General features: G+C 31.3%; 2 protein-coding genes across 5 annotated transcripts; both read left to right on the top strand.

Moving 5' to 3' along the window:
• Positions 1–557: 557 nt before the first annotated feature.
• On the top strand, positions 558–26,223 carry LOC11407369 (putative disease resistance protein RGA1). 4 transcript variants are annotated; one of them, XM_039834425.1, is made up of 8 exons: positions 558–3,772; positions 3,871–3,938; positions 4,008–4,181; positions 4,585–4,663; positions 4,807–5,457; positions 5,554–5,618; positions 25,390–25,440; positions 25,651–26,223. In XM_039834425.1, exon 1 carries the CDS (start codon positions 750–752, stop codon positions 3,711–3,713), a length of 2,964 nt encoding a protein of 987 aa, XP_039690359.1. In that variant the 5' UTR covers positions 558–749; the 3' UTR covers positions 3,714–3,772; positions 3,871–3,938; positions 4,008–4,181; positions 4,585–4,663; positions 4,807–5,457; positions 5,554–5,618; positions 25,390–25,440; positions 25,651–26,223. The 4 variants fall into 4 exon arrangements, with proteins under 4 accessions (XP_039690359.1, XP_024639295.1, XP_024639294.1 ...); XM_024783527.2 differs by lacking the exons at positions 25,390–25,440; positions 25,651–26,223 and adding an exon at positions 5,706–6,564 and having other exon boundaries at positions 4,807–4,895; positions 5,314–5,457; XM_024783526.2 differs by lacking the exons at positions 25,390–25,440; positions 25,651–26,223 and adding an exon at positions 5,706–6,564 and having other exon boundaries at positions 4,807–4,895; positions 5,301–5,457.
• Positions 19,460–25,605, top strand: LOC11405813 (putative disease resistance protein RGA1). Its single transcript, XM_039834722.1, has 6 exons — positions 19,460–22,583; positions 22,781–22,793; positions 22,918–23,067; positions 23,424–23,506; positions 23,651–23,738; positions 25,390–25,605. Exons 1-6 carry the CDS (start codon positions 19,612–19,614, stop codon positions 25,603–25,605), a joined length of 3,522 nt encoding a protein of 1,173 aa, XP_039690656.1. The 5' UTR covers positions 19,460–19,611.
• Positions 26,224–26,226: the final 3 nt, after the last annotated feature.

The following is a 26,226-nucleotide window of genomic DNA, read 5'->3' as shown; positions in this document are numbered from 1 at the left end:
ATAAGTCCTCATTTGACTTTTTTTTTTGTTCCTAAATGTAAACCCCCTTTCAAATTACTAGATGCATTTAATACCTCCGGTCCTTAATATAAGAAAAAGTTAACTTTTTAGGTTCATAGAATAATTAATGTATTTTATTAAAAATATAGACTAGATACATCACTTAAACAATGAACCAAAAAAGTCAATTGTTTCTTATATTAAGAACCGGAGGGAGTATTATTTTTTCCTAAACATACCCCTAATTAATACTAATAACTTGTTTTGAAATATGAAAAAGTCAAATGACAATTTGGTAATATTAACACACAAAATAGATACATTAACTACACTAAAAAAATGTGAAAAAAGCAATAATTGCCTACGTTAAAGACGGGAGTAAATAAAATGTGTAGGGACTAGATTCATAAACTTTTCCCAAAGATCATTATTCTGTCGGCCACATCTATTAGTTAAAGTAGTTCAAGTGTGAAAACAAAGAGACAAATAAAAGCAATCATGGACCCGCTAATAAATTTCTGATTGAAAATGTGGGTTACACCCAATCATAAATGGAACCTTGCAAGCAAGTTGCATAAATTTGTGGTTTACGTGTGAATGTTTGCTCATAATTATTGAGCACCTGCTTGTTGATTTGCTGCTCTCATTGCATTTATTCTCAAAGGTCTCCTGCTTAGTTAAGCACTCATTCCATCGAAACAAATTTCTCATCTTTTCTTATCTTTTCAACTCTTTTGTTTTCACAAAAAATGGCTAACGCTTTGCTCGGAGTTGTGTTTGAAAATTTGATGTCTCTCCTTCAAAATGAATTTTCTACCATTTCTGGTATCAAGTCAAAGGCTGAAAAACTATCAACCACCTTAGATTTGATCAAGGCTGTTCTTGAAGATGCTGAAAAGAAACAAGTCACAGACCGCTCTATTAAGGTATGGCTACAACAACTCAAAGATGTTGTTTATGTGCTCGATGATATCCTTGATGAGTGCTCGATCAAGTCTGGTCAACTTAGAGGATCAATCTCTTTTAAACCAAATAACATCATGTTTCGCCTTGAGATCGGCAACAGGTTGAAAGAGATTACAAGGAGATTGGATGATATTGCTGATAGTAAGAACAAGTTTTTTCTACGGGAGGGTACTATTGTTAAGGAAAGCTCAAATGAAGTAGCTGAATGGCGTCAAACCAGCTCCATTATTGTTGAACCAAAAGTATTTGGACGAGAAGATGATAAAGAAAAGATTGTTGAGTTTCTTCTCACCCAAGCGAGGGACTCTGACTTCCTTTCCGTCTATCCCATTGTTGGTTTAGGTGGTATTGGAAAAACAACTCTCGTTCAATTGGTCTACAATGATGTTAGGGTGAGTGGCAATTTTGACAAAAATATTTGGGTTTGTGTTTCTGAGACTTTCTCTGTCAAGAGGATTTGTTGTTCCATTATAGAATCTATCACAAGAGAGAAGTGTGCTGACTTCGAATTAGATGTAATGGAAAGAAAGGTGCAAGAAGTGCTGCAAGGTAAAAAATATTTGCTCGTTTTGGATGATCTGTGGAACAAAACCCAACAATTGGAATCTGGACTAACACATGATAAGTGGAATCATTTGAAGTCTGTGTTGTCGTGTGGATCAAAAGGTAGTTCCATTTTAGTGTCCACCCGTGATAAAGTTGTTGCAACAATCGTGGGAACATGCCAAGCTCACTCTTTGTCTGGTATCTCTGATAGTGAATGTTGGTTGTTGTTCAAAGAATATGCATTTGGATATTACAGAGAAGAGCATACAAAGCTTATGGAAATAGGAAAGGAGATTGTAAAGAAATGTAATGGATTGCCTCTTGCAGCAAAAGCATTGGGAGGTTTGATGAGCTCAAGGAATGAAGAAAAGGAATGGCTTGATATTAAGGACAGTGAGCTTTGGGCTTTATCGCAAGAAAATTCTATTTTGCTTGCTTTGAGGTTGAGTTACTTTTATTTAACACCAACCCTAAAGCAATGTTTCTCTTTTTGCGCTATATTTCCCAAGGATAGAAAAATCCTGAAAGAAGAATTGATTCAACTTTGGATGGCTAATGAATTTATTTCATCTATGGGTAATTTGGACGTTGAAGATGTTGGAAACATGGTTTGGAAGGAATTGTACCAAAAATCATTCTTTCAAGATGGCAAGATGGATGAATATTCTGGAGACATTTCTTTCAAGATGCATGATCTTGTCCATGATCTCGCTCAATCAATAATGGGGCAAGAATGTATGCATTTGGAGAACAAAAACATGACCAGTTTGTCAAAAAGCACACACCACATTGTTGTTGACTACAAAGTGTTATCCTTTGATGAAAATGCTTTCAAAAAAGTTGAATCCTTGAGAACATTGTTGAGTTATTCTTACCAAAAAAAACATGATAACTTCCCAGCATATCTTTCTCTCCGGGTTTTATGCGCATCCTTTATCCGGATGCCATCACTGGGGAGTTTAATTCATTTAAGGTATTTGGGACTTCGTTTTCTTGACATAAAAAAGTTGCCTGACTCAATTTACAATCTAAAAAAGCTGGAAATCTTGAAAATAAAATACTGTGATAAACTTAGCTGGCTTCCGAAACGCTTGGCTTGTTTACAAAATCTTAGACATATAGTCATTGAAGAATGTCGATCTTTGTCTAGTATGTTTCCTAACATTGGAAAATTAACTTGTTTAAGAACATTAAGTGTGTACATTGTTAGTTTAGAGAAAGGGAATAGTTTGACAGAGTTACGTGATCTAAAACTCGGTGGAAAACTGAGTATCGAAGGATTAAACAATGTTGGCAGTTTATCTGAAGCTGAAGCGGCTAATTTGATGGGTAAAAAAGACCTTCATCAATTATGCTTGTCATGGATATCGCAACAGGAATCTATAATTAGTGCTGAGCAAGTACTCGAAGAGCTTCAACCTCACTCAAATCTCAAATGCTTGACAATAAATTACTATGAAGGATTATCGTTACCAAGTTGGATAATTATTCTTAGTAATTTAATTTCTCTTAAACTTGAGGATTGCAACAAGATTGTGCGGCTTCCGTTACTTGGTAAACTACCATCTCTAAAAAAACTGGAATTATCTTATATGGATAATCTGAAATACTTGGATGATGATGAATCTCAGGATGGTATGGAGGTGAGGATTTTCCCATCTCTGGAGGAACTCGTATTATATAAGTTACCAAACATAGAGGGTTTATTGAAAGTTGAAAGAGGGGAGATGTTTCCTTGTCTTTCTAGTTTGGATATTTGGAAATGCCCTAAAATTGGACTGCCATGTCTTCCATCTCTTAAAGACCTCGTTGCCGATCCATGTAACAATGAGTTACTGAGGTCAATCTCTACCTTTTGTGGTCTTACTCAGCTTGCCCTAAGTGACGGTGAAGGAATAACATCCTTCCCAGAGGGGATGTTCAAAAACCTTACTTCTCTTCTATCTCTGTTTGTATATTGTTTCTCTCAATTGGAGTCCTTACCAGAGCAAAATTGGGAAGGTCTTCAATCCCTTCGAATTTTAAGGATTTGGAATTGTGAAGGATTGCGATGCTTGCCGGAGGGTATTCGACACCTCACTTCACTTGAGCTTCTGGCAATTGAGGGTTGCCCAACATTAGAGGAACGATGCAAAGAGGGAACAGGGGAGGATTGGGACAAGATAGCTCATATTCCAATAATACAGTTTACCGAGGATTAAGAAGCAGAGACGTTTACCCTTATCTGCCACAATCAACATCGCAAAAATCAATTTTACTTGTAGGATCTCAATTTCCCCTTCTTATGTTTGGATTTCAACTGCTCAAAAATCTTTATTTTTATTCTCATTGTCGACATCTTTGGAACCCATTCCGCAGGAAGAGATCCAGAGTACATGAAAGATATTTTACTGTTCATCCTAAGAAGGATAAATGTTCTAATTCAGGTAATTTTCTTCATCATGTTTTTTTTTTTTAATTTTAATGATTTTCTGGAGATTGATTTGAATGGTTAGGATTGCCTTCAACACACAAGGGATTAACCGTAACAAACGTACCTAATGATGAAGAGAACGTCTTTTGGAGTGGAGGAGGTGACAACGAGTCCGGTGGTGGTATCGAGGATTGCGATTTTGATAGTGAGGGCGTGGGTCAGAGCTGCGTGCCCATTAGCAACTCTGATCATCAAGGTTTTCTCCATTTTTATTGGTCTTTTTTATTTATTTGTTTTAGATTCTTTCTTTGAATGGTATATTGTTTGGGTTCCTCTTTGCTTAATTTTGATAATAGTTTGAAGAAATAAAAGTTTTTGAATGTAATTATAGGGTTGGTGTCATATCAGTATCTGAACATCAGACACCAATATGTAGTGTTGGTGCTACGTTATTTTGAATGATAATTTGTTAATTTTGATAATAATTTGTTAAAATGAAAGTGTTTGAACGTAATTACATGGGTCAATGTCATATCGGTATTTGAAGTATGAACATCATACATGTCATCAATCTGAAGTTTTGGTGCTGCATTAAGTTTGAATGATTTAGAAAAGGTGAAATGGAAATTTGAATATTGGTGAATGATTGTTGGGTGCAGAACAAAGATCATGGCAAAGGATGCAATTACTTTGTTGGATAAGGTTGGAAAAAGGCTCATGTTTCTGGGCACTAAATGGGTTAGTATTTTGTGAATGTGCTTTTTTTTTCTTTTTTAGTGAGCCTTTGATTTACTTAAAATTCAGATGGTTTGTTCTAAGATTTGGTTAGGTGAAGTTTATTTGTTTGTATTTAAGTTAATTATGTTTGCCAATTGAAACAGGATTTATGATAGCAGCAGTGGTTCCTGATAGAGTCCTCTACTTGGCTTTGCTAAATGTAAAGGGTGGAGGTTTTCAATGTTTTCCAAAGGTATATGTCCCTTTTATAGTTCTATCTTCTATGAAATGTTTTGATTTGATTTTACGACACTGTGTTTAGAGCATTGATGACGCAATTTTTGTAAGACGTTAACTACATTAATGATTGCTAGCCAAGCTTTTTTTAATTAGAACCTTGGTTCAGGGCGAGTTGATTAATAAGTATAATTTCTTAGTACTGATTTTAGGTGATCCTTTAGGGTAAATTTAGTTGAGAATTTCCTTTTCTATAGTTTCGAGTCAGAATTTTGGTAAGACTTTTGTAGCACTGAAATTTAGATGTTTGAGTGCTTAAATGTATAAACATAATGTTTAGTTTTGGGAAGATAATTTTCTAAGTAAGGTTCATGGCTTCGTTTCGATGATTGACTGCAATTTCGATGATATTCACTTCAAGTACATTGAAGTAGCTTCTAAAACTGGACAAATTAAGGAGTAGAGTGTGTGACTTGGAATCAAAGTTTTATTGAGAAGACAAAGAACATTATAATGAAGGTCAAGCTTCCAGATCCACATTTTGTCTGTACTATCAACATGATTTGTTGCTTTGAAAGGTGATTTTTTCAGTGGTTGTCACTCATTTTGAATCGTTTTATGTCAATCTTAAATGTCAATTTCTTATAAAATTATTTTTTTTTTCTTATACTCAGCCAGAAAATGCTACTATAGTAGTAGAGAGGTTGTTAGATGAATGCCATGAAGAATGTGAGAAGAGGTAGACTAGTTTTATTTCTTCCCTGTATCATCTAATCCTGTAATATTTCTTAGAATATTAGTTACTAATTTAAATTTCACTCTGCAGAAATCAATTGCTTTCTCACAAGCCACCTATATTATGATTCTCGTGGTGTTGGTAAATATCGTGAGAATTGGGTTCCTGTATTTGCCATTGTTTCTTACGAAAGGATGCAATGTGATGTTGAGCTTAATGTTAGCAATAAAAAGTAAAAACTCATTGTTCAAGCTACAAGCTAGGTGTAAATACATCTATTCTTTAGAAAGGTGCCATTGCATTTCATAATGCGAATTTGAGACACCAATGTTATTTCATTATGTTTGTGTTAGATATGTTGTGGAATGAATGGATGTTGCTGACCTCTGCAAGAAGCTCCCACATTCTGATTAAGAGTTTTGAAGGCAGTTGGTTGATCAAGTTAAGCCCACAACGCCGCCAAAAAGCAAGAGCCCTGTGCAGTTTTCCGCTGCAATGAAAGTTTGTATGATTCTGAACTTCCCCAAGAGTTGATTGAGGTCCTCCAAAATGCTGCACAATTCTGCTTTTAGTTGAAACTTCAATCTGTCATTTTTGCTGATACTGCATTAACGGCAGATCCTTCAAGGGTCGTGTAAAAAAAAAAACTGTGATGCTTCTGCTGGCAACCAAAACAAACAGTTGACAAACATGGGAATGAAGTTTTTTTCGTCTGCCTTGAGGATGAAGAGATCTACTTAGCTAAGATTTGTAGTCTGAATGTTATTATTCATTGATCTAGTTCCCTCTTCTTCATAAAGTATTTTGATATAAATATTTACCACTCATATTTCAATTTACTTACATGCAATTTAATGAGCTTTGTTATTGTGAAATGTAGAACATTGAAATATAAGTAAATGTAACAAGGAGCAGATAGTTTGTTGATTAAAACAAGTATATATTGTTACTCCAGTCATTCCATGCTTTTCTTTTTATGAGATCAGTATTTGTTGTTCTATTTGCAAGTAATATCATCTTGCAATTACCATAGCTAGTAATGTCTTGTATTGTAGAAACCTTACTGATAGATGAAAGGGATCGAGTTCTAATCCTAGAAGTGCACTAAAGTTTAGTGTGTGTGTGTTTTTTAAAAAAGCGAAATATATAAAAAGAAGTATGACAAGATTATCTAAAAATAGACCATCACATTGTTAAAGCAGAATTTACTTTGGTTTAACACCAAAGCAACCAACATTGAGAAAACCATAAAAATATGTCTCCTACTACCACAAAGTCTGAACAATAAAAAGCCACCCCACCTGCATAATTATGCATAATTATGCAGGTTGCTTCCAACTCAGCAGCTTCAACTCGACCAAATAGGCGAACTGATTCCACAACATCATAGGAAAATACAACAGACGACACCACATTTTCATACCCACAACAGTTTTTGAAAAACAGACAGCGCCAAAACCGATCCGGCTGCACTGAGAAACTGCTGTACCAGACCATGCCTCATATTGCTATTAGAACAAGCTCTACGTTTAAAAACTCAATCAATTCCGGACCCTTTCATACTGACACCCCGTATAAAATCTCTCACTTTGAGTTTGTAAAACAAGCAATCACAATTTTTTTCCTTCTGAGTTTCAGTTTTATCCCCTTACTCTTTAATAATGCAGCCCTCATCAAAACTTGCGATCCTTTGAGTTTAAATTGTATCTTAGCATACACCACCAAGCTAGTAGATTACCACTGTTAAAGCTACAATTCAATTGAAGCTAAATTAATATATGTGTAGTTTGATTTGAGACATGCCAGATACTGAATATGAATATCGTTCTCCGTCATAGTTTGAACATTGATTCGCGAAGTTGTGAGGGTCGAACTCCGTTTCTTAGACTCAACTCCATTGGTGCAAGAACTTTTTAAAAAAAAATTCAGTTTCATTAATAATATATGTAGAAAACAATATTTAACATAGACATTATTTAGTGATTGTTAAATCTTGAAATTGCAAAGCAAAATTGAATTCTAAAACAAATATAAATTACTTTTTTGTTTTGCATATTTGGGTTGCTCACAACATTTGTTAGTTCTTTCTCACAGATTTGTAGTGATATTTTTCTAATTTTCATTTGTCTGTATGCGTAATCAAAATCAATTTCTTAAAAACTATTGTTCATAATTTACACGCATTAGCACAATATAAAAACAGACAAATGGAAACCGCTTGTTTGAACGCTCGTATGTGTGTATAATTGAAATTCCTCCCATTTCTTTTCCTTTCATCTCCTTTTTGTTGAACCAATCAAAACCTATCAGAACAAAAAACATTCATTATTAATCTTTGAAAAAAAAAATTAGAGGGATAAAAACAAAAAGATTAGAATATTTTTAAGGATAAAAAACATATTCAAGGCTTTTTTTTTTAATGAAAATTGTTTTAAATAACTAATAATCAATGAAAATTATTTTACATCTTCCCATCAAACTATATTACTCTCTTCGTCTCTAAATAATACTCCATTTGACTTTATTCTTTTTCCTAAATGTAAACCTCTTTTCAAGTTACTAGATGCATTTATAATTTTTTTCCTAAACATACCCCTAATTAATACTACTAACTTGTCTTGAAATATGAAAAGTCAAATTTAATACACATACAAACAAAGGACAACTTGGTAATATTAACACACAAAAAAGACATATTAATTGCACTAACAACTTTTCTTAAGAAATGTGAAAAACTAGCTTGGAAACCCGTGCCAAGCACGGGCTAGAATTTCGTGATATTTAAAATATTAATTAAAGATTTGATATCATTTTCATTTGTCTGGTTGTTCTTTGTGCAATGGGTCAATCCATGCCAGTGTTGGCTCCCTCGTAAGGCCCAACAATGGTATCATAGCTCAGATCGACTCTGTGGAGAAGCAGAATTGGTTTATGGTGGTAGATCTCATATGCAGAGAGTCTCGTACATGAGGAAGAAATGTTAATGTGTCAAGTGCGAGTTAAAGTCACATTGGATGTAAGAGTTGATGTTGAGTAACATATAAGTGTTATGATTCATATACCTAATTTCATAAGGTTTGGGGTGAAGATGTGTTGTTAAACTCACGTGTATTGTTCTCTTTGTTTAATGTGATTATCAAACTCGATGCAGAATCTCCCGAAAGTCACAAATAAATTGTCTTTTAATTTTTTGATGTCGTTTGTTTGCATTTTTTATCTTAAAATTTAGTTTTTAAATGTCATTGTTTTTCATCTGAATTTTTTTCATTCAACCTCTATTAATTTAAATTCATCAACTTTTGGACTTTGGCGGCAAGTGGCAATGGAAAATTGCATATGTGTTATGCTGAGTTCACAAAATACATGTTTATTAGACATTTAAAATTATGTGGCATTTCTTAACTGACTCAATTTTTTTAGTAAAATAATTACCCAAAAATCTCAAACTCCTTTAACAAACTCATAAAATCACCGATAACTCACACTACTCTCTATACTCTCATGAACATAACGCACAATTTTTTCCCTTATCTTCTCTCATGTTCAAATTCCTTTTTCAAATCCGTTACTTTTCCTTCTGATTTCCTTTTTGTCTTCACGTAAAAGAAAGGAATATAAAACTCTCTTCATGAAACAGTCACCAACCAACCTTCTGGAACATGGTGTTCCTCCGCTTGACCTTATTTTACTATGTCACGTGATTACGAACACGAATAGTTGCCCATTTGGTTAAGAAATATTAGTGTGTCTAGTGTGAGTCAAAGTTCTATGTTAGGATGCGATATATGGTAAACTTTAAACAACATATAAGTGAGATGACATATATATCTGATGTCTTAAGATTTAGGATAAAGATTTGATATTAGTCATACATGTGTGGTTTTTCTTAGTCTAATATGGTGATCAAACTTAGACTATGATCCCTCGAAGGTTCCAAAATTAGGATGAAGTTTTATGTCAGCTTTTGGATGTCATTTGTTTAATTTTTCTTTATCATAAATTTTAGTTGTTGGATGTCACTCTCTTACATTTTTTTTTGTTCAACTTTCACTATTTCAAATTCCTTGACTTTTGTCTTTGGTGGAATCTGAAATGGAAAAAAGATGTATTATGTTGAGTTGACAAAATATATACTTAGTAGAAATTTGAAAATGAAGTGTATTTTTTAATTGAGTCTAATTTTTTGGTAAATAAACCCCAAAATCTCCAAATTCTTCAACAAACCTACAAATTACCAGTAACTCACTCTATTTCCTATACTCTCATGGTTAAAATACACACTCCTTATTTTTTTCCTTACCATTTCTTTCATGTCAAAATTTCTTTTTAAAATACACCCGCCTTTTTTTTTATCATGTTATGCATCAATCTGACCTTATATATGACCATGTCACCATCATACAGATGCAGAGTCGTCGCACACTTCAGAGAGAGATACTAATGTCTCATATGTAATTAAAGCTTCACATTAGATAAAAAAAGTAGATGATGAGAAAAATATAAGTGAAATGACCCATATACCTAATGCCTTTAGATTTTGAATAAAACTATGGTGTGAATCTCACTTTTATGGTTGATTTTACTCTACTGTGATTATACAACCCAGTTTAGACTCCCCCGGAAGTCTAAACATTATGATGGGTGGTTTTGTTAGTTTTGAATATCTTTTATTTATTTATTTTTTAAATTTTAGTTTTTGGATGTCATTCGTTTTGATGCTATTTTTTTATTCAACATCTATTATTTTAAATTACTTAACTTTTGATCTTTGGTGGGATCTGACAGTAGAAAATTGTAGATTTGTTATGCTGAATTGACAAAATACATGTCCATTACACATTTTAAGTTAATATGTAGTGTCGATCTCACTTGTGTGATTGCTCTTAACCTAATATGATGATTCAACTTAGTGTAAACATCCTTTGTGGTCCCAACAATATAAAGAATAATTTTATTAATGTTTGAATGTCATTTGTTTTTTTCTTATATTGAAATTTAGTTTTTGGATCTCTCATTCTCTTTCATGCTCTTTTTTTATTCAATCTTTATTATTTGAAAATGTGTTATGCTAAGTTGACAAAATACATGTTTATTATACATTTAAAATGATGTGATATTTTTATAATTAAGTCTAAATTTTGGTAATGTAGTTACCCAAAAATCTTCAAATCCTTCAACAAACTCATATAATTACCGACAACCCAGCATATTCCATTTACTCTCATGGTCAAAACACATTACATATATTTTCCCTTATCGTTTCTCTCATGTTCAAATTCCTTTTTCATATTCATTCTTTTTCTTCTATTTTCATTTCTCTCTTCCCATGAAAGAAATGAACTTAAATCTCCATTCATGAAACTACTTAAACTAACCTATTTAACATGTTGTGACTCTATTTAACCTGATTTGACAATATCAGATAATTACATACACAAATAGTCGCACACTTGATTAAGAGTTGTCAAGTGTGAGATACCACTCTACATTGGATGGATGAGTATATTTTGAAAAAACATATAAGTGAGATGACTCATATGTCTAATGCCGTAAGGTTTTATCTGAAGATGCGGTGTCAATCTCACTTGTATAGTTGATATTAGCCTAATATATGATTATCCAGCTCAGTCTATGCCCACTCAGGAGTCCTAGAATTATCCCAATATTATGATAAACTATTGACTATTATTTTTCCCACCTTATGGCCTTCTCCCGCGCCCTGTAATTTTTCCAAAAATGACCTTGTGCATTCCATATTTTAAAATCCGGATTCATGTTTACTATTTCGAATTATATAATCCGGACAATTCTTATGTATAATCAGCCATCAGACTCTCTCATATTTTAACAGTTTTGAGTTTTGCTTTTAAAAACAACAAAAAAACTAAGTAAAAAATGCTTAAAACCTGTCAAATAAAATCATAAAAATATAAAAATAGCACAAAAAAATTCTAAAAATCAAATAAAACTAATGCAAATTTTTTCGGATTTTTCTTAGAATATGAAAAATTTTAAAAAATGAAAAATGGGTCTAACCGATTGAATTTTGGATTTCTGATTTTCTAGGGAAGTTTCGGAGCAATCACATCAAGTAGCCCGAAAACTTGATTTTTGACTAAGAACAGGTAATAATGACCCAAAAACGGAAGGATGAAAGTTAGGAAGATTAATATTGTCCCTAAAATGACTATCCATGTTACAAACATGTTTAGAATTTGTGCTGATACAGTTCGGATTATATAATTCGAACTGTTTTACCTTGAAAAATGGTGTTTAGGGGGTTTCCGGATTATGTAATCCGGAAACATCACCTAACGCGCCCTATTTTTTGAAGTTTTTGAAGTTTCGAAGTTTTCATATAAATTCCAAAATGGCATGAAAATATTGAGACTAAAAACAATATTTATAACAAAAAGAAGCAAGTAGTCAAATCAATTACCCCCTTAATTTGATAGTTTAATTGTATTAGATTAAATGGTAAAAATGAAGATCTATTTTGGTCCCTGACAAAAATGTGTAGGGATCAAATTAGTCATACGCAAATAAAAAGACTGATTTAATTGTCTTACAAAATCAAATAGAGATAACATAGTCATTGAATCAATTTCCATAGTTGAATATTTCACGTATATTGTTAATTTAACTAAGTGGCGTTAAAAGTGTTAGTTAAGTGCTAACATACATTAAAAGAATTTTTACGGGAAAAAATTAATCCCTCGTTAAAAAAAGAAGAAGTTAAATAAGTAAAAAATCAAACGTTTTAGCAGTAAGAAAAATGACACATTAAGACATAAAGAGAATGAATGAACCGTTTATTGTAAAAACAGAGAATGAGTTAAGAAATTTAAAACCAAGACAACCTTTTATTTCGGTTTCCTGCATCTAGTTTCAAGCTTTTGTGTTCTTCACTACTCTTTTGTTTTCGGTTAGTATCAACAATGTCGACATGTGTTTCGATCGGTGAAGATGACAAAAAAAGAAGTAAAAGTACCAATTTGTTATCTTAAAATATAAAAAATTGAATTATATATTTATTTTTGTAAATAAAAAATCAAAAAATTATAATATTTTTTTTAAGGGGATCAAATTGCCAATAACTGAGTTATACTCACAGAAACTGCGTGAAGAAGTTTTATTGCCAATAAATATAAAATAAATTATTATTAATATTTTCTATATAATAAAAATAACGGAAAAAAATCATATCTAGCTAGATGAAATATAATTTTTTTATTAAAATATTTTTTCGACTGAATTTATTGAAAAACATACATACTCATTAATTTTATGTTCAATGCATAATAATTTACATAATAAAATTGATCTTCCCTAAAAAAAAATCGATTTTATTTTGAATATGATTTTGACTTTGTACCATTCAATATTGGAACGATTGTGTAAAGATTCAAAACAATTAAGAATATAAACTTCGCTTTCTCTCCCTTAAAAGATAGTTTGCTTTTCTTTTTTTTTTAACAGAAGATAATTTTCTTTCTGAGTGTATGCTTTTTTAACAATGTATTGATATATCTTGTCTGATAAATAAGCTCACTATGTATATAACTCTAGTTTGCCTTTATTTAGAATTTTGATGTAATATCCTCATGCTGTTAAAGGTGTGTTTGATGGTCAGGATATGACAAAGGCGTGATATGATATAAAGTTGGATAGAGATAAGATATGATAATGACATGATAAACATTAATCTTATCATGTGTTTGATGTGCACATGATAACAAACACGATATCATTATAATTAAATGAAAAAATTGCTTTCATAATTAATTAAATATTGTAAAAATGGTATGTTATTAATTATAATAGAAAATACATGCTATAACTATTTTAAAAATGACAATATTTAAAAATGGCAGAATATCAAGATAATAAATAAGGAATGATCTTCTAATCCCATCAGGATAATTTCTAACTTAGCCTATACTCAGGATATAAATTACAAAGGAAAGTCATGATATGATAGGGAAATGGTTTATTTTATCCTATCTCTTTGGTGCATCAAACATGAAATTTAAGCAGAATATGATTAATGTATCATATCATGTCTCCCTATACTGGCCATCAAACGGACTCTAGTTAAATTAAACTACTCCATTAAATAATTATGAGTCTATCCTATCATATCATATCCTGCGTAGGATAGGATCAGATAGTTTAATTTATTTCATATCATATCAGGCCCCTTCATACATGTTTAATGCATTTCTTTGATTGATAAAAAAAAAAAATTAAACTATTTCATTAAATAATTATGACTTTTTAGCATTTATTAATTGAAATTTTTAATGATTGAATCAATAGTAGTTGAATGCGCATAATTGCAATTAAGAAAATGATTGTGATACTTAAAACTTTTTATTTATTGATTTTAGTGGTAAATATTTCTTCATTTAATCCAACATTTAATTATTCATTTATTGAGTTTTTAATTCATATTATAAATATAAAGATAAAGAAAAATATTTATAGTGTGATTGAGAATGTGCTTATATTGTAGATATATGTTGATTTAGTTGATAATAAATTGACTCCTACCCCTATTAAAGTGTGAGTACAACTCTCGATACCATCGTTAGGACATCCTAGATGGATAATACATAAATACCTTTGTAATATCTTTTTTTATCCTAGGGGCTTTCTCTTTGGATCCAACTCACCTAAATAAAATTATTAAAAAAAAATGAATATGTTTTTTTAGTGGAAAAGAGAATATTTTTATATGAGTAAAAAAAAAAGGAACATACTTATATGGTGCGCTTTTTTTGGAGCTATTTTTTATTGTTAATTAAACATTAAGATATATTAATTTCCAACTTTTATTCAAATGAGGACGTTGAAACGTGTGTTTAAATTTATATGTGTGTTGCTAACATTTCTCTTTGCATAAAACTACCTTTTTAGAGGTTTAGAAAGATCATTTCATTAATTTTATTGGTAGTATAAATTGTTATACTTTTTGGAGTTTATGGAATTTAGATTTGTGTCAAGTTAAATTATTATAATTTTTTTACAAAGAAAAAAATTCCTATTTCGATAGGTAAAAAATTAATTACTTCACAAATATTTGTAATTTAAATTTAATCTCTATCAAATAACGGTATTACTCATATATATGTGGTTAAAGGTCAGTGCTTGAAATATATTAACAATATAAATATAAATTCCATATTAATAAAAATGGGAATCAGTTCTTGGTTTAATTTCAAAGTAAATTTTTAAAAAATTAACAACAAATTTGCTTAATATTTTTTTGGTACCAATTCGTCAAAGACAAAGAATTTGTAAATTGCTATGAATAAGAAACTTCTATAATAAGCCGAAAAAATTCAATGTATATAATATAATATTTAAGGCTTTAGTAACAAAATTAAGGCATTTTTTTTTACAAAAATTTAAGGCATTGTTGTATTCTTAGAAATATTTTATCACAAATTAATTTTAGCGTATTTGGTCATATACATGAACAAAGATCGTTTGATTAAATGCTATAATATTTTCAAATGAAATTCAAGATGATGATAAAAAAAACTATGGGACAAAGACTATCACTGAATTGAATAGAAAAGAAATGCTTTTTTAATGTCAAATGTTAGTAATTAGTTGTTAGATTAATTTGTTTTGTTTCCATAAACAAAATTAAATTTTTCTTCTTCCTTCGAGTTTGTACCAAGAACCTATAGCATCATAGAAAAAACACAATCAAAGGAAACCAATAAAGACATTGAAATAAAAGAAAAAATGTCACGTCAACATGCTATGTTATGGTTGAAAGTTGAACGGAAAAGCATACATTTTGTTTGTTAACAAATACGTGTATGATTGAAACCTTTGATGATTTAGTTAAATCTAATTGGTCAAAAATTAAGACAAAGGGTACATGAGTCCATTTGATTGAAAACATTGATAATAATTTGATGGTTGTCATTGAAACATGAGTGAAAATTAAAGGGTCATTGAAACATGATTAATGAGTAATCAAAAATTCATTTAGTTTTGTCATTTTAAGACTTTTACAACTTTCCGCTTATAAATATGGGAATTAATAAAAATATTAATACAGTTTTAAAGCATATGTTATTATTAGTTTTAATAATAGAATGAATGATGGATAAAAAAATACGACGTGAATAAAAAATTAATATTTTTTCATTTAAAAATCATAATAAATTAATAATATTTAATGTGATATTATTTTAATAATAGTATAAACTCGTTTAAATGTTTAATTTTATTTTTTTGCTAAGCAGGGAGAAAGACAGACATCAGGAGGCCACACCGACATCCCAACTAATGTTTAAATGTTTAATTAGGATGAAGGAAATAAAATATAAATGATTGTTAAGTTTTTTTTTTTTTTTTTTTTTTTTGCAAATGCACTTAAAATTTTAAGGTAGCACCTTGCTCCCTTTTAGTTAAAGAAAATGGAACTTTTAATTTTGACTAAAAAAAAAAAAATCAAAGGTGTCATAAAATCGATTTTCTATTATGTATTTCTTATCTTTTTCACTTGAAAGTTATCGATTCAACCAATTTTATGAAAATGGATGCGTTTCTTCTAATATATCGATTGGTTTCCATTTCAAGCATAAAGTAGCAAAAAAAAAAATCACCAAAATAAAATATAAAAGAGAAAGATTTTAAAAGTAAAATAACAACATAAGAAAAATTAAACAAAAAAGAATAGATAGATAGAAAAAATTGTGAGAATTAAGGGATTAAAATAAATCAAAAGGGGGATGAAAGTGATTATATTTGAACGTGGTGATAGAAATCCTTCGTATAAATTCTAATTTTTGTGATGCATTTCTTCTTTTCTCTTGATTGGTTTCATGTCCAAAATAAATATCCGGAAAAAAAAATATAAACACCAAAATAATATTGAAAAGAAAATATGAATAAGAATCATCAACCTAAGAAATCACAATAAAATGGAACATAACAATAAGAAATGTTAAATAAACAATAAAACAATAAAAAATAAACAAATAAAAGAAAATAGAATGGCGTTGAAAGCAGTGATTTTTTATGGGAGGAAGAGGTAGATGAAAATAATAAAAAAACCAAATTGCTATAGTGAAAAAATCATGTTATGATCAATTTTGATTGACTCATGAAAAATAAATGAGTCATGATCCATTTTGATTGGATAATAGAAAAGGAATACGTCAAGATTCATTTTCATTGGTTGATGGAGAAACATTAAATGAAATGGGAAGTATGAAGATGTCATGTGTACTTTAAAAAAAAAAAAAAAGTAAATGTTTATAATAGAGATAGAGATTAAGACGATTAAGATGTATATGTGTCGATGTGGATATTTGATTAGACAATAGTGAATAAGAAAAATATATTTAGATGGTAACGTGTACGCACATATTAGTGATGTTTACGTGTATCAATGTATCAATATAATTATAATTTATTATTAAAATCAGGAGAAGACAAAGAAGAGATTTTAAAATACATAATTTGTCAAACACAATATAGTTATTATTCATCCATATTGAAATTAAAATGAAAATAAAAAAAGTCTTGGGAAACTTATACAATTGAGTTTGTATTCATTCTCTTTTGTTCGATACAATCCACGATTTACATCACCACCCAAGTTACTCATAATGGCATAAATTATATACAAAAATTAGATTAATTTAAAATGTCATTTTTTTACATTCATTATATACAAATAGGCGCATCAATGGGAATCATATCTAGATAGAACGGGTGTCTATCACAATTGATATTATTAACAAACCAAACATGAATTATTCGAACAACTCGCTTCATGATTCTTTAATCGAGTTGATTTCATAGATGTTATCAAATCTTGGTGTCATGACAATCTTTTGGAGTTTGACAACACTATTTGAAAGAAATGTGCAAGTGGAAATGATGAAAGAAACATATACTATGTATAGGAAAAATAATAAAAGCAAATGACATCATGAACAAATAAAGAATCTGATACAAAATTGGCTAATCCTAAAATGCTTGATTGGCTTACAACCTAAAAATATCTAGAGACATCACAAACAAACAAAACACAGACAATCCGAACAACCACGATCCATGATTCCTTCACAGGGCTGATCTCAGATATGTTATCAGATCTTGATGCCATTATAATCTCGTTTTTTAGATTGATGGGGGGAGGAGGAATAGATGAATGAGACAATTGAATAACAACAGAGTATATATAGGTAAACAGTATAAATGAAATATTATGCAAAGCAATATAAAAATAAGTAATATGATGCAAAAAAGACAAAACGATGCAATATGATTGGTTCAACTACACAATAATGACACACGTCAAAATGTCATTGAATGATAATTTTTTAATGAGATGATTAAGAATTTTCAACCACAAAAATGAGTTTTTGTTACAATTTGATTTAAATCAATAATTGAGCAAAACTCTAGAGATTGTGAAAGCATGATACCAAATAAGATAATTTTTAATTAATGATATAATTATTGTACCGATTTTGTATCCCTTATACATCTTTATAAGAATTCACAAATTAAAATCCTTTCTCAATAAAATCAACCATCAAACAAATGAATGATACTACCATGACATATGGCCAAATTAAGACATTTAATGACAATTAGCATAGAGAGAATGACACGTGTACTTTTAAAAAAAAATAGTGCAAATATATATAATAAAGATAAAGATGCAAGAGGTGCTTAGAAATAGGGACGGAGGGAGTAATCGTTTAAGATTTGTGCACGATTATTAAGGAAATAAAATTGCGTTGATTTCAATGATAAAATTAATATCACTTGCTAAAATACTCTTATTAATTGTAGTTAGTGGAGTAGTTAAGTTGAATGCAATTTAATTAAGGTTTCTCTAACATGTGCAACATTGCACATGTTAAAACAACTAATAGTAGTAACTATTAAAAAGTTTTATTCTTAATATTAAATGTGCAAGTTCCAACACTAAATTATTTAAAACTTCTTAACATGTGCAAATTTACACATGATAGAAAAATCCATTTAATAAATAAGGATATAATAATGCAAAAAGATAATAAGGGACTATTTTCAAAAACAAAATATTTTGCAGGGATCTTTTTAAAAATCAAAAGATTTTTTAGGGACTATTTTTCTCATAAATGGGTTCAGTCGTCATGTGCCGCGTGTGCAAATCATCACAAAAGTGAGGTCAGAGACCAAAATCAAAACGAGACATATTTGGACAAAAACAACAACAAAAATTACAGGGACTAAAACCAAAATGAGGCATATTTCCAAGGACCAAAATCATATTTTAGCTAAAATAAAATATGCTAAGGTGACATACGGAGGGAGTACAAGGAGAACACAAGAAACTATGCTTCAAATTATCATATTGTGAAATGTTAACTTATGCCCTTAAGACACAAGTAAATGAGTCAAATGTAAAAATATTTTGTTGTAATTAATGCATTTAATTTAATTTTTTTCTTTTAATTAATTGAATGTACGAAATTTAAGATTTTTTTTTTTTTTTTATACTTTTAGGTTGTTTAACATGTATCATTAAGTTACAAGTTAGCATGACCCAAATTGTACACAAAAGTAAATAACTATGAGCATGACCAAATTGTATATGGAACAACTAAATAAATAAATAAAATGTCGGCCACATCTTATTGGTTAAAGTAGTTCAAGTGTGAAAACAAGAGACAAATGAAACGAAACCAATAATGGACCCGATAATAAATCTGTGATTGAAAAAAAAAAATTGAGGGAAAATTTGTGATAGAAAATGCGTGTTCTAAAACACCCAATCAATATTGGAACCTTGCAAGTTGCATAAATGTGTGGTTTACGTGAATGTTTGCTCGCAATTATTGAATACCACTTGCATTCTTGCAACTACCATTGCATTTATTCTCAAAGTTCTTCTGTTTACTTCAACACTCTTTCAATCTAAACCAATTTCTTATTTACTTATATTTTCAACTCTTTGTTTTCACAAAAAATGGCCGACGCTTTACTCGGAGTTGTGTTTCAGAATTTGACGTCTCTCCTACAAAGTGAATTTTCAACCATTTCTAGAATCAAGTCAAAGGCTGAAAAACTATCAACCACCTTAGATTTGATCAATGCTGTTCTTGAAGATGCTGAAAAGAAACAAGTCACAGACCACTCTATTAAGGTATGGCTACAACAACTCAAAGATGCTGTTTATGTGCTCGATGATATCCTTGATGAGTGTTCAATCAAGTCTGGTCAACTTAGAGGATTAACCTCTTTCAAACCAAAGAACATCATGTTTCGCCATGAGATCGGCAACAGGTTGAAAGAGATTACAAGGAAATTGGATGATATTGCTGATAGTAAGAACAAGTTTTTTCTACGGGAGGGTACTATTGTTAAGGAAAGCTCAAATGAAGTAGCTGAATGGCGTCAAACCAGCTCCATTATTGCTGAACCAAAAGTGTTTGGACGAGAAGATGATAAAGAAAAGATTGTTGAGTTTCTTCTCACCCAAACGAGGGACTCAGACTTCCTTTCCGTCTATCCCATTTTTGGTTTAGGTGGTGTTGGAAAAACAACTCTTCTTCAATTGGTCTACAATGATGTTAGGGTGAGTGGCAATTTTGATAAAAAAATTTGGGTTTGCGTTTCTGAAACTTTCTCAGTCAAGAGAATTTTGTGTTCTATTGTAGAATCTATCACAAGAGAGAAGTCTGCTGACTTTGATTTAGATGTATTGGAAAGAAGGGTGCAAGAATTGTTGCAAGGTAAAATATATTTGCTGGTTTTGGATGATGTGTGGAATCAAAATCAACAATTGGAATATGGGTTAACACAAGATAAATGGAATCATTTGAAGTCTGTGTTGTCGTGTGGATCAAAAGGTAGTTCCATTTTAGTGTCCACTCGTGATAAATTTGTTGCAACAATCATGGGAACATGCCAAGCTCACTCTTTGTATGGTCTCTCTGATAGTGAATGTTGGTTGTTGTTCAAAGAATATGCATTTGGATATTTCAGAGAAGAGCATACAAAGCTTGTGGAAATAGGAAAGGAGATTGTAAAGAAATGTAATGGATTGCCTCTTGCAGCAAAAACATTGGGAGGTTTGATGAGCTCAAGGAATGAAGAAAAGGAATGGCTTGATATTAAAGACAGTGAGCTTTGGGCTTTACCACAAGAAAATTCTATTTTGCTTGCTTTGAGGTTGAGTTACTTTTATTTAACACCAACCCTAAAACAATGTTTCTCCTTTTGCGCTATATTTCCCAAGGATGGAGAAATCCTGAAAGAAGAATTGATTCAACTTTGGATGGCTAATGGATTTATTTCATCTAAGGGTAATTTGGACGTTGAAGATGTTGGAAATATGGTTTGGAAGGAATTGTACCAAAAGTCATTCTTTCAAGATATCAAGATGGATGAATACTCTGGAGACATTTTTTTCAAGATGCATGATCTTGTCCATGATCTCGCTCAATCAGTAATGGGGCAAGAATGTGTGTATTTGGAGAATGCAAACATGACTAGTTTGACAAAAAGCACACACCACATAAGTTTTAACTCCGATAATTTGTTATCATTCGATGAGGGTGCCTTTAAAAAAGTTGAATCCTTGCGAACATTGTTGTTTAACTTGAAGAATCCTAATTTTTTTGCAAAAAAATATGATCACTTCCCATTAAACCGCTCTCTTCGGGTTTTATGCATATCCCATGTATTATCACTAGAAAGTTTAATTCATTTAAGGTATTTGGAACTTCGTTCTCTTGACATAAAAATGTTGCCGGACTCAATTTACAACTTACAAAAACTGGAAATATTGAAAATAAAAGACTGCGGTGAACTGAGTTGTCTCCCGAAACACTTGGCTTGCTTACAAAATCTTAGACATATAGTCATTAAAGGATGTCGATCTTTGTCTCTCATGTTTCCTAACATTGGCAAATTATCTTGTCTAAGAACATTAAGCATGTACATTGTTAGTTTAGAGAAAGGGAATAGCTTGACAGAGTTATGTGATCTAAACCTTGGTGGAAAGCTGAGTATCAAAGGCTTAAAAGATGTGGGCAGTTTATCTGAAGCTGAAGCGGCTAATTTGATGGGTAAAACAGACATTCATGAATTATGTTTGTCATGGGAAAGCAATGATGGATTTACTGAGCCCCCAACTATTCATGATGAGCAAGTACTCGAAGAGCTTCAACCTCACTCAAATCTCAAGTGCTTGGACATAAATTACTATGAAGGATTATCGTTACCAAGTTGGATAAGCCTTCTTAGTAGTTTAATTTCTCTTGAACTTCGGAATTGCAACAAAATTGTGCGGCTTCCGTTACTTTGTAAACTACCATATCTAAAAAAGTTGGTATTATTCAAAATGGATAATCTGAAATACTTAGATGATGATGAATCTGAGGATGGTATGGAGGTGAGGGTTTTCCCATCTCTGGAGATACTTCTATTACAACGCCTACGAAACATAGAGGGGTTATTGAAAGTGGAAAGAGGGAAGATATTTCCTTGTCTTTCTAATTTGAAAATCTCATATTGCCCTGAACTTGGACTGCCATGTCTTCCATCTCTGAAACTGCTCCATGTATTGGGATGTAACAATGAGTTACTGAGGTCAATCTCTACCTTCCGTGGTCTTACAAAGCTTTGGCTACATGACGGTTTCAGAATAACATCCTTCCCAGAGGAGATGTTCAAAAACCTTACTTCTCTTCAATCTCTGGTTGTAAATTGTTTCCCACAATTGGAGTCCTTACCAGAGCAAAATTGGGAAGGTCTTCAATCCCTTCGAACTCTACGGATTATATATTGTAAAGGATTGAGATGCTTGCCGGAGGGTATTGGACACCTCACTTCTCTTGAGCTTCTGTCAATTAAAAATTGCCCAACATTAGAGGAACGATGCAAAGTGGGAACATGTGAGGATTGGGACAAGATATCTCATATTCCAAATATACAGTTTAACTATTAAGAAGCAGAGACATTTACCCTTATCTGGCCTCAATCACCATCGCAAAGATCTATTTTACTGGTAGGCTCTCTATTTTCCTTCTTATATTTGGATTTCAACTGCTCAATTCACTTTATTTATTATTTTTTTTCAAAAATCTTTTTATATATTCTCATTGTTGACTTCTTTGTAACCCATTCCGTAGGAAGAGATCCAGGGTACATGAATGATATTTTACTCTAAGAAGGATAAATGCTCTAATTCAGGTCATTTTCTTCTTCATAGTTTTATTTTCTTTTTTTATTTTTATTTTATTTTTAATTGTTGACTTCTGATTTAAAGGGATTAACGGTAACAAACGTACCTAATGATGAAGAGAACGTCTTTTGGAGTGGAGGAGATGACAATAAGTCCGGTGGTGGTATCGAGGATTGCGATTTTGATAGTCAGGGCGTCGGAGCTCTGTGCCCATTAGCAACTCTAATCATCAAGGTTTTCTCCATTTTTATTCTTAAGTTTTTATTGGTCTTTTTTTATTTGTTTGTTTTGGATTGTTTATTTGAATGATATATTGTTTGGCTTCCTCTTTAATTTGTTTTGATAATAATTTGAAGAAATGAAAGTTTTTTAATATAATTATTTATAGGGTTGGTTTCATATCAGTATCTGAACATCATACATGTCATCAATATGTAGTGCTGGTGCTATGTTAATTTGAATGATAATTTGTTAATTTTGATAATAATTTATTAAAATGAAAGTGTTTGAACGTAATTACATGGGTCGGTGTCATATTGGTATTTGAAGTCTGAACATCATACATATTGGTGAATGATTATTGGGTACAGAACAAAGATCACGGCAAAGGATGCAATTACTTTGTTGGATCATTTAGGTTGGAAAAAGGCTCATGTTTTTGGGCATTCAATGGGTTATTATTTTGCGTGTGTGCTTTTATTTTATTTTTTAGTGAGCTTTTGATTTACATAAAGTTCAGATGGTTTGTTCTGAGATTTGGTTAGGTTAAGTTTATTTGTTTGTGTTTAATTTTAATTATGTTAACCTATTGAAACAGGATCTATGATAGAGTAATGGTTCCTGATAGAGTTCTCTACTTGGCTTTGCTAAATGCAAAGGGTGGAGGTTTTCAATGTTTTCCAAAGGTATATGTCGCTTTTATAGTTCTATGAAATGTTTTGATTTGTTTTTACGACGTTCAGGCCGAGTGGACTAATAAGTATAATTTCTTAGTACTAATTTTAGGTGATCTTTTAGGAGAAATTTAGTTGAGAATTTCATTTCTTATGGCTTTGAGTCAGAATTTTGTTGAGAATTTACTGAGTAGTAAGGTTAAAAACCATATGATCAATCAGAATATGCCCAAAATATAACCAAAATGAAGAAAATGGTAATGTTCTGATAGATCTTTGCCAGTTAGAGTTGTTTTCAAGGTAAGCAAAGTTCAGATCTTAGTGGATTTCTCTTTCAAGTGCTTAGGCATTCAAATAATTTTACATACATATAGAACAACTAGTAGGCTTTCTTTGTGTTGTATTCTTCAGCAAAGTAATAATCATCTGTCCAACACTTTGTAGTTGATGTTGGTTTTCAGCACTTAATAATGTCGTTTACCTTCTTCGCAAATCATTTTTTCACAAAATATATTAAAAAAATCATCCTTGTGGAAAATGAAATAAAAGATTCTATTGTAGATTTGTGATAAAATTTGATAAAGCAAATGAATGGATTTTTGTCATACAGGTAAGGAAAATAATGACAGGCCTAAAAAATGAGTCTCCAAAGAAGACAGTGAAAGTGAAGAAACTCCCAAGGAAACCACAAATGATGAGCTAGGGAAATATAAAATTGGCATGAAAGGAAAGGAAGTAGACAAAGATGATACAACAAATTCCTTGTCAGATCATGCAAATGAGCCTAATTCTAAGTAATGCAAGGACGGAACAGGGGAGGACTAGAACAAGATAGCACATATTCCGAACTTAGACCTTTGGTGATGTTAGTGTTGCTTTTATATTCCGAACAAGATAGCACATATTCAGGGGAATCAAAGTTATTTGTTTTTGTTCCTGATCCTGATATTCACTTCAAATACTTCACTTTAAATGTACTGGTTGGTATTTTTCGTTTTCAATTATACTACTTATTCGGCTATTTTAAAAGAATTTTACTGGTACATGCAGATTCAGAGCAGTTGTGTGTTGATGCATTCATCAAACTCTTTCACCAATTCAACTAATATGAAGGGTTATACTTTTTCTTGGGTGCATATTTAAGCTCCAGGTATTTCTTAAGTTATTTCTCTAGACGAACCTGTATTATTTTTTTAGTTTTTATAATTTTGGCTTTTGATTTTGCAATTTTTAGTGAGGATCCTGTTATTCACTTCAGGTACATTGAAACAGCTGCTAAAGCTGAACAAATTAAGGAGTAGAGCTTGTGACTTGGAATCAAAGTTTTATTGAGAAGACAGAGAACTTTATAATGGAGGTCAAGCTTCCAGATCGACATTTTGTCTGTACTATCAACATGATTTGTTGCTTTAAAAGGTGATTTTTTCAGTGGTTGTCACTCATTCTGAATCTTTTTATGTCAATCTTAAATGTCAATTTCTTATAAAATTTTATTTCTTCTTATACTCAGCCAGAAAATGCTACTCTAGTTGTAGAGATGTACGTTAGATGAATGCCATGAAGAATGTGAGAAGAGGTAGACTAGTTTTATTTCTTCCCTGTATCATCTTATCTTGTAATATTTCTTCGAATATTAGTTACTAATTTAAATTTCACTCTGCAGGAATCAATTGCTTTCTCACAAGCCACCTATATTATGATTCTCGTTTTGTTGGTAAAATATCGTGAGAATTGGGTCCATGTATTTGCCATTGTTGCTTACCAAAGGATGCAATGTGATGCCGAGCTTGTTAATGTTAGCAATAACAACTCTTTGTTCAAGCTACAAGCTAGGTGTGAATACATCTATTCTTTGGATAGGTGCCATTGTATTTCATAATGCAAATTTGAGACACGCAATGTTATTTCATTATGTTTGTGTTAGATATGTTGTGGAATGAATGGATGTTGCTGACCTCTACGAGAAGCTCCCACATTCCGGTTATGAGTTTTGAAGGCAGTTGATTGATCAAGTTAAGTCCACAACTCCGCCAAAAAGCAAGAGCCCTGTGCAGTTTTCCACTGCAATGAAAGTTTGTATGATTCCGAACTTGCCCAAGAGTTGATTGAGCTCCTCCAAAATGCTGTACAATTCTGCTTTTGGTTGAAACTTCAATCTGTCATTTTTGCTGATACTTACTGCATTAACGGCAGTTCCTTCAAGGGTCATGAAAAAAAAAACAATGTGATGTTGCTGCTGGCTGCCCAAACAAACAGTTGACAAACATGGAATGAAGTTTTTTTCGTCTGCCTTGAAGATGAAGAAATCTACTTAGCTAAGATTTGTAGTCTGAATGTTATTATTCATTGATCGAGTTCCCTCTTCATAAAATATTTTGATATAAATATTTACCACTCATATTTCAATTTCCTTACATGCAATTTAATGAGCTTTGTTATTGTGAAATGTAGAACATTGAATTATAAGTAAATGTAACAAGCAGCAGATAGTTTTTTTTTT

Source organism: Medicago truncatula, chromosome 5, assembly GCF_003473485.1.
Source record: "Medicago truncatula cultivar Jemalong A17 chromosome 5, MtrunA17r5.0-ANR, whole genome shotgun sequence".
In the NCBI taxonomy this organism is placed as follows: domain Eukaryota; kingdom Viridiplantae; phylum Streptophyta; class Magnoliopsida; order Fabales; family Fabaceae; genus Medicago; species Medicago truncatula.
The sequence above is the reverse complement of the archived record's forward strand: the minus strand, read 5'-3'. Positions and strand labels throughout refer to the sequence as shown.

What these genes read in the sequence shown, in the direction of transcription:
- LOC11405813 (XM_039834722.1), top strand. Translation starts at nt 19,612, where the DNA reads ATGGCCGACGCTTTACTCGGAGTTGTGTTTCAGAATTTGACGTCTCTC. An exon ending in TAGCAACTCTAATCATCAAG is followed by an intron (nt 23,068 to 23,423) that starts GTTTTCTCCATT and finishes TATTGGGTACAG; the next exon opens with AACAAAGATCACGGCAAAGG. An exon ending in TGTTTTTGGGCATTCAATGG is followed by an intron (nt 23,507 to 23,650) that starts GTTATTATTTTG and finishes CTATTGAAACAG; the next exon opens with GATCTATGATAGAGTAATGG.
- LOC11407369 (XM_039834425.1), top strand. Translation starts at nt 750, where the DNA reads ATGGCTAACGCTTTGCTCGGAGTTGTGTTTGAAAATTTGATGTCTCTC.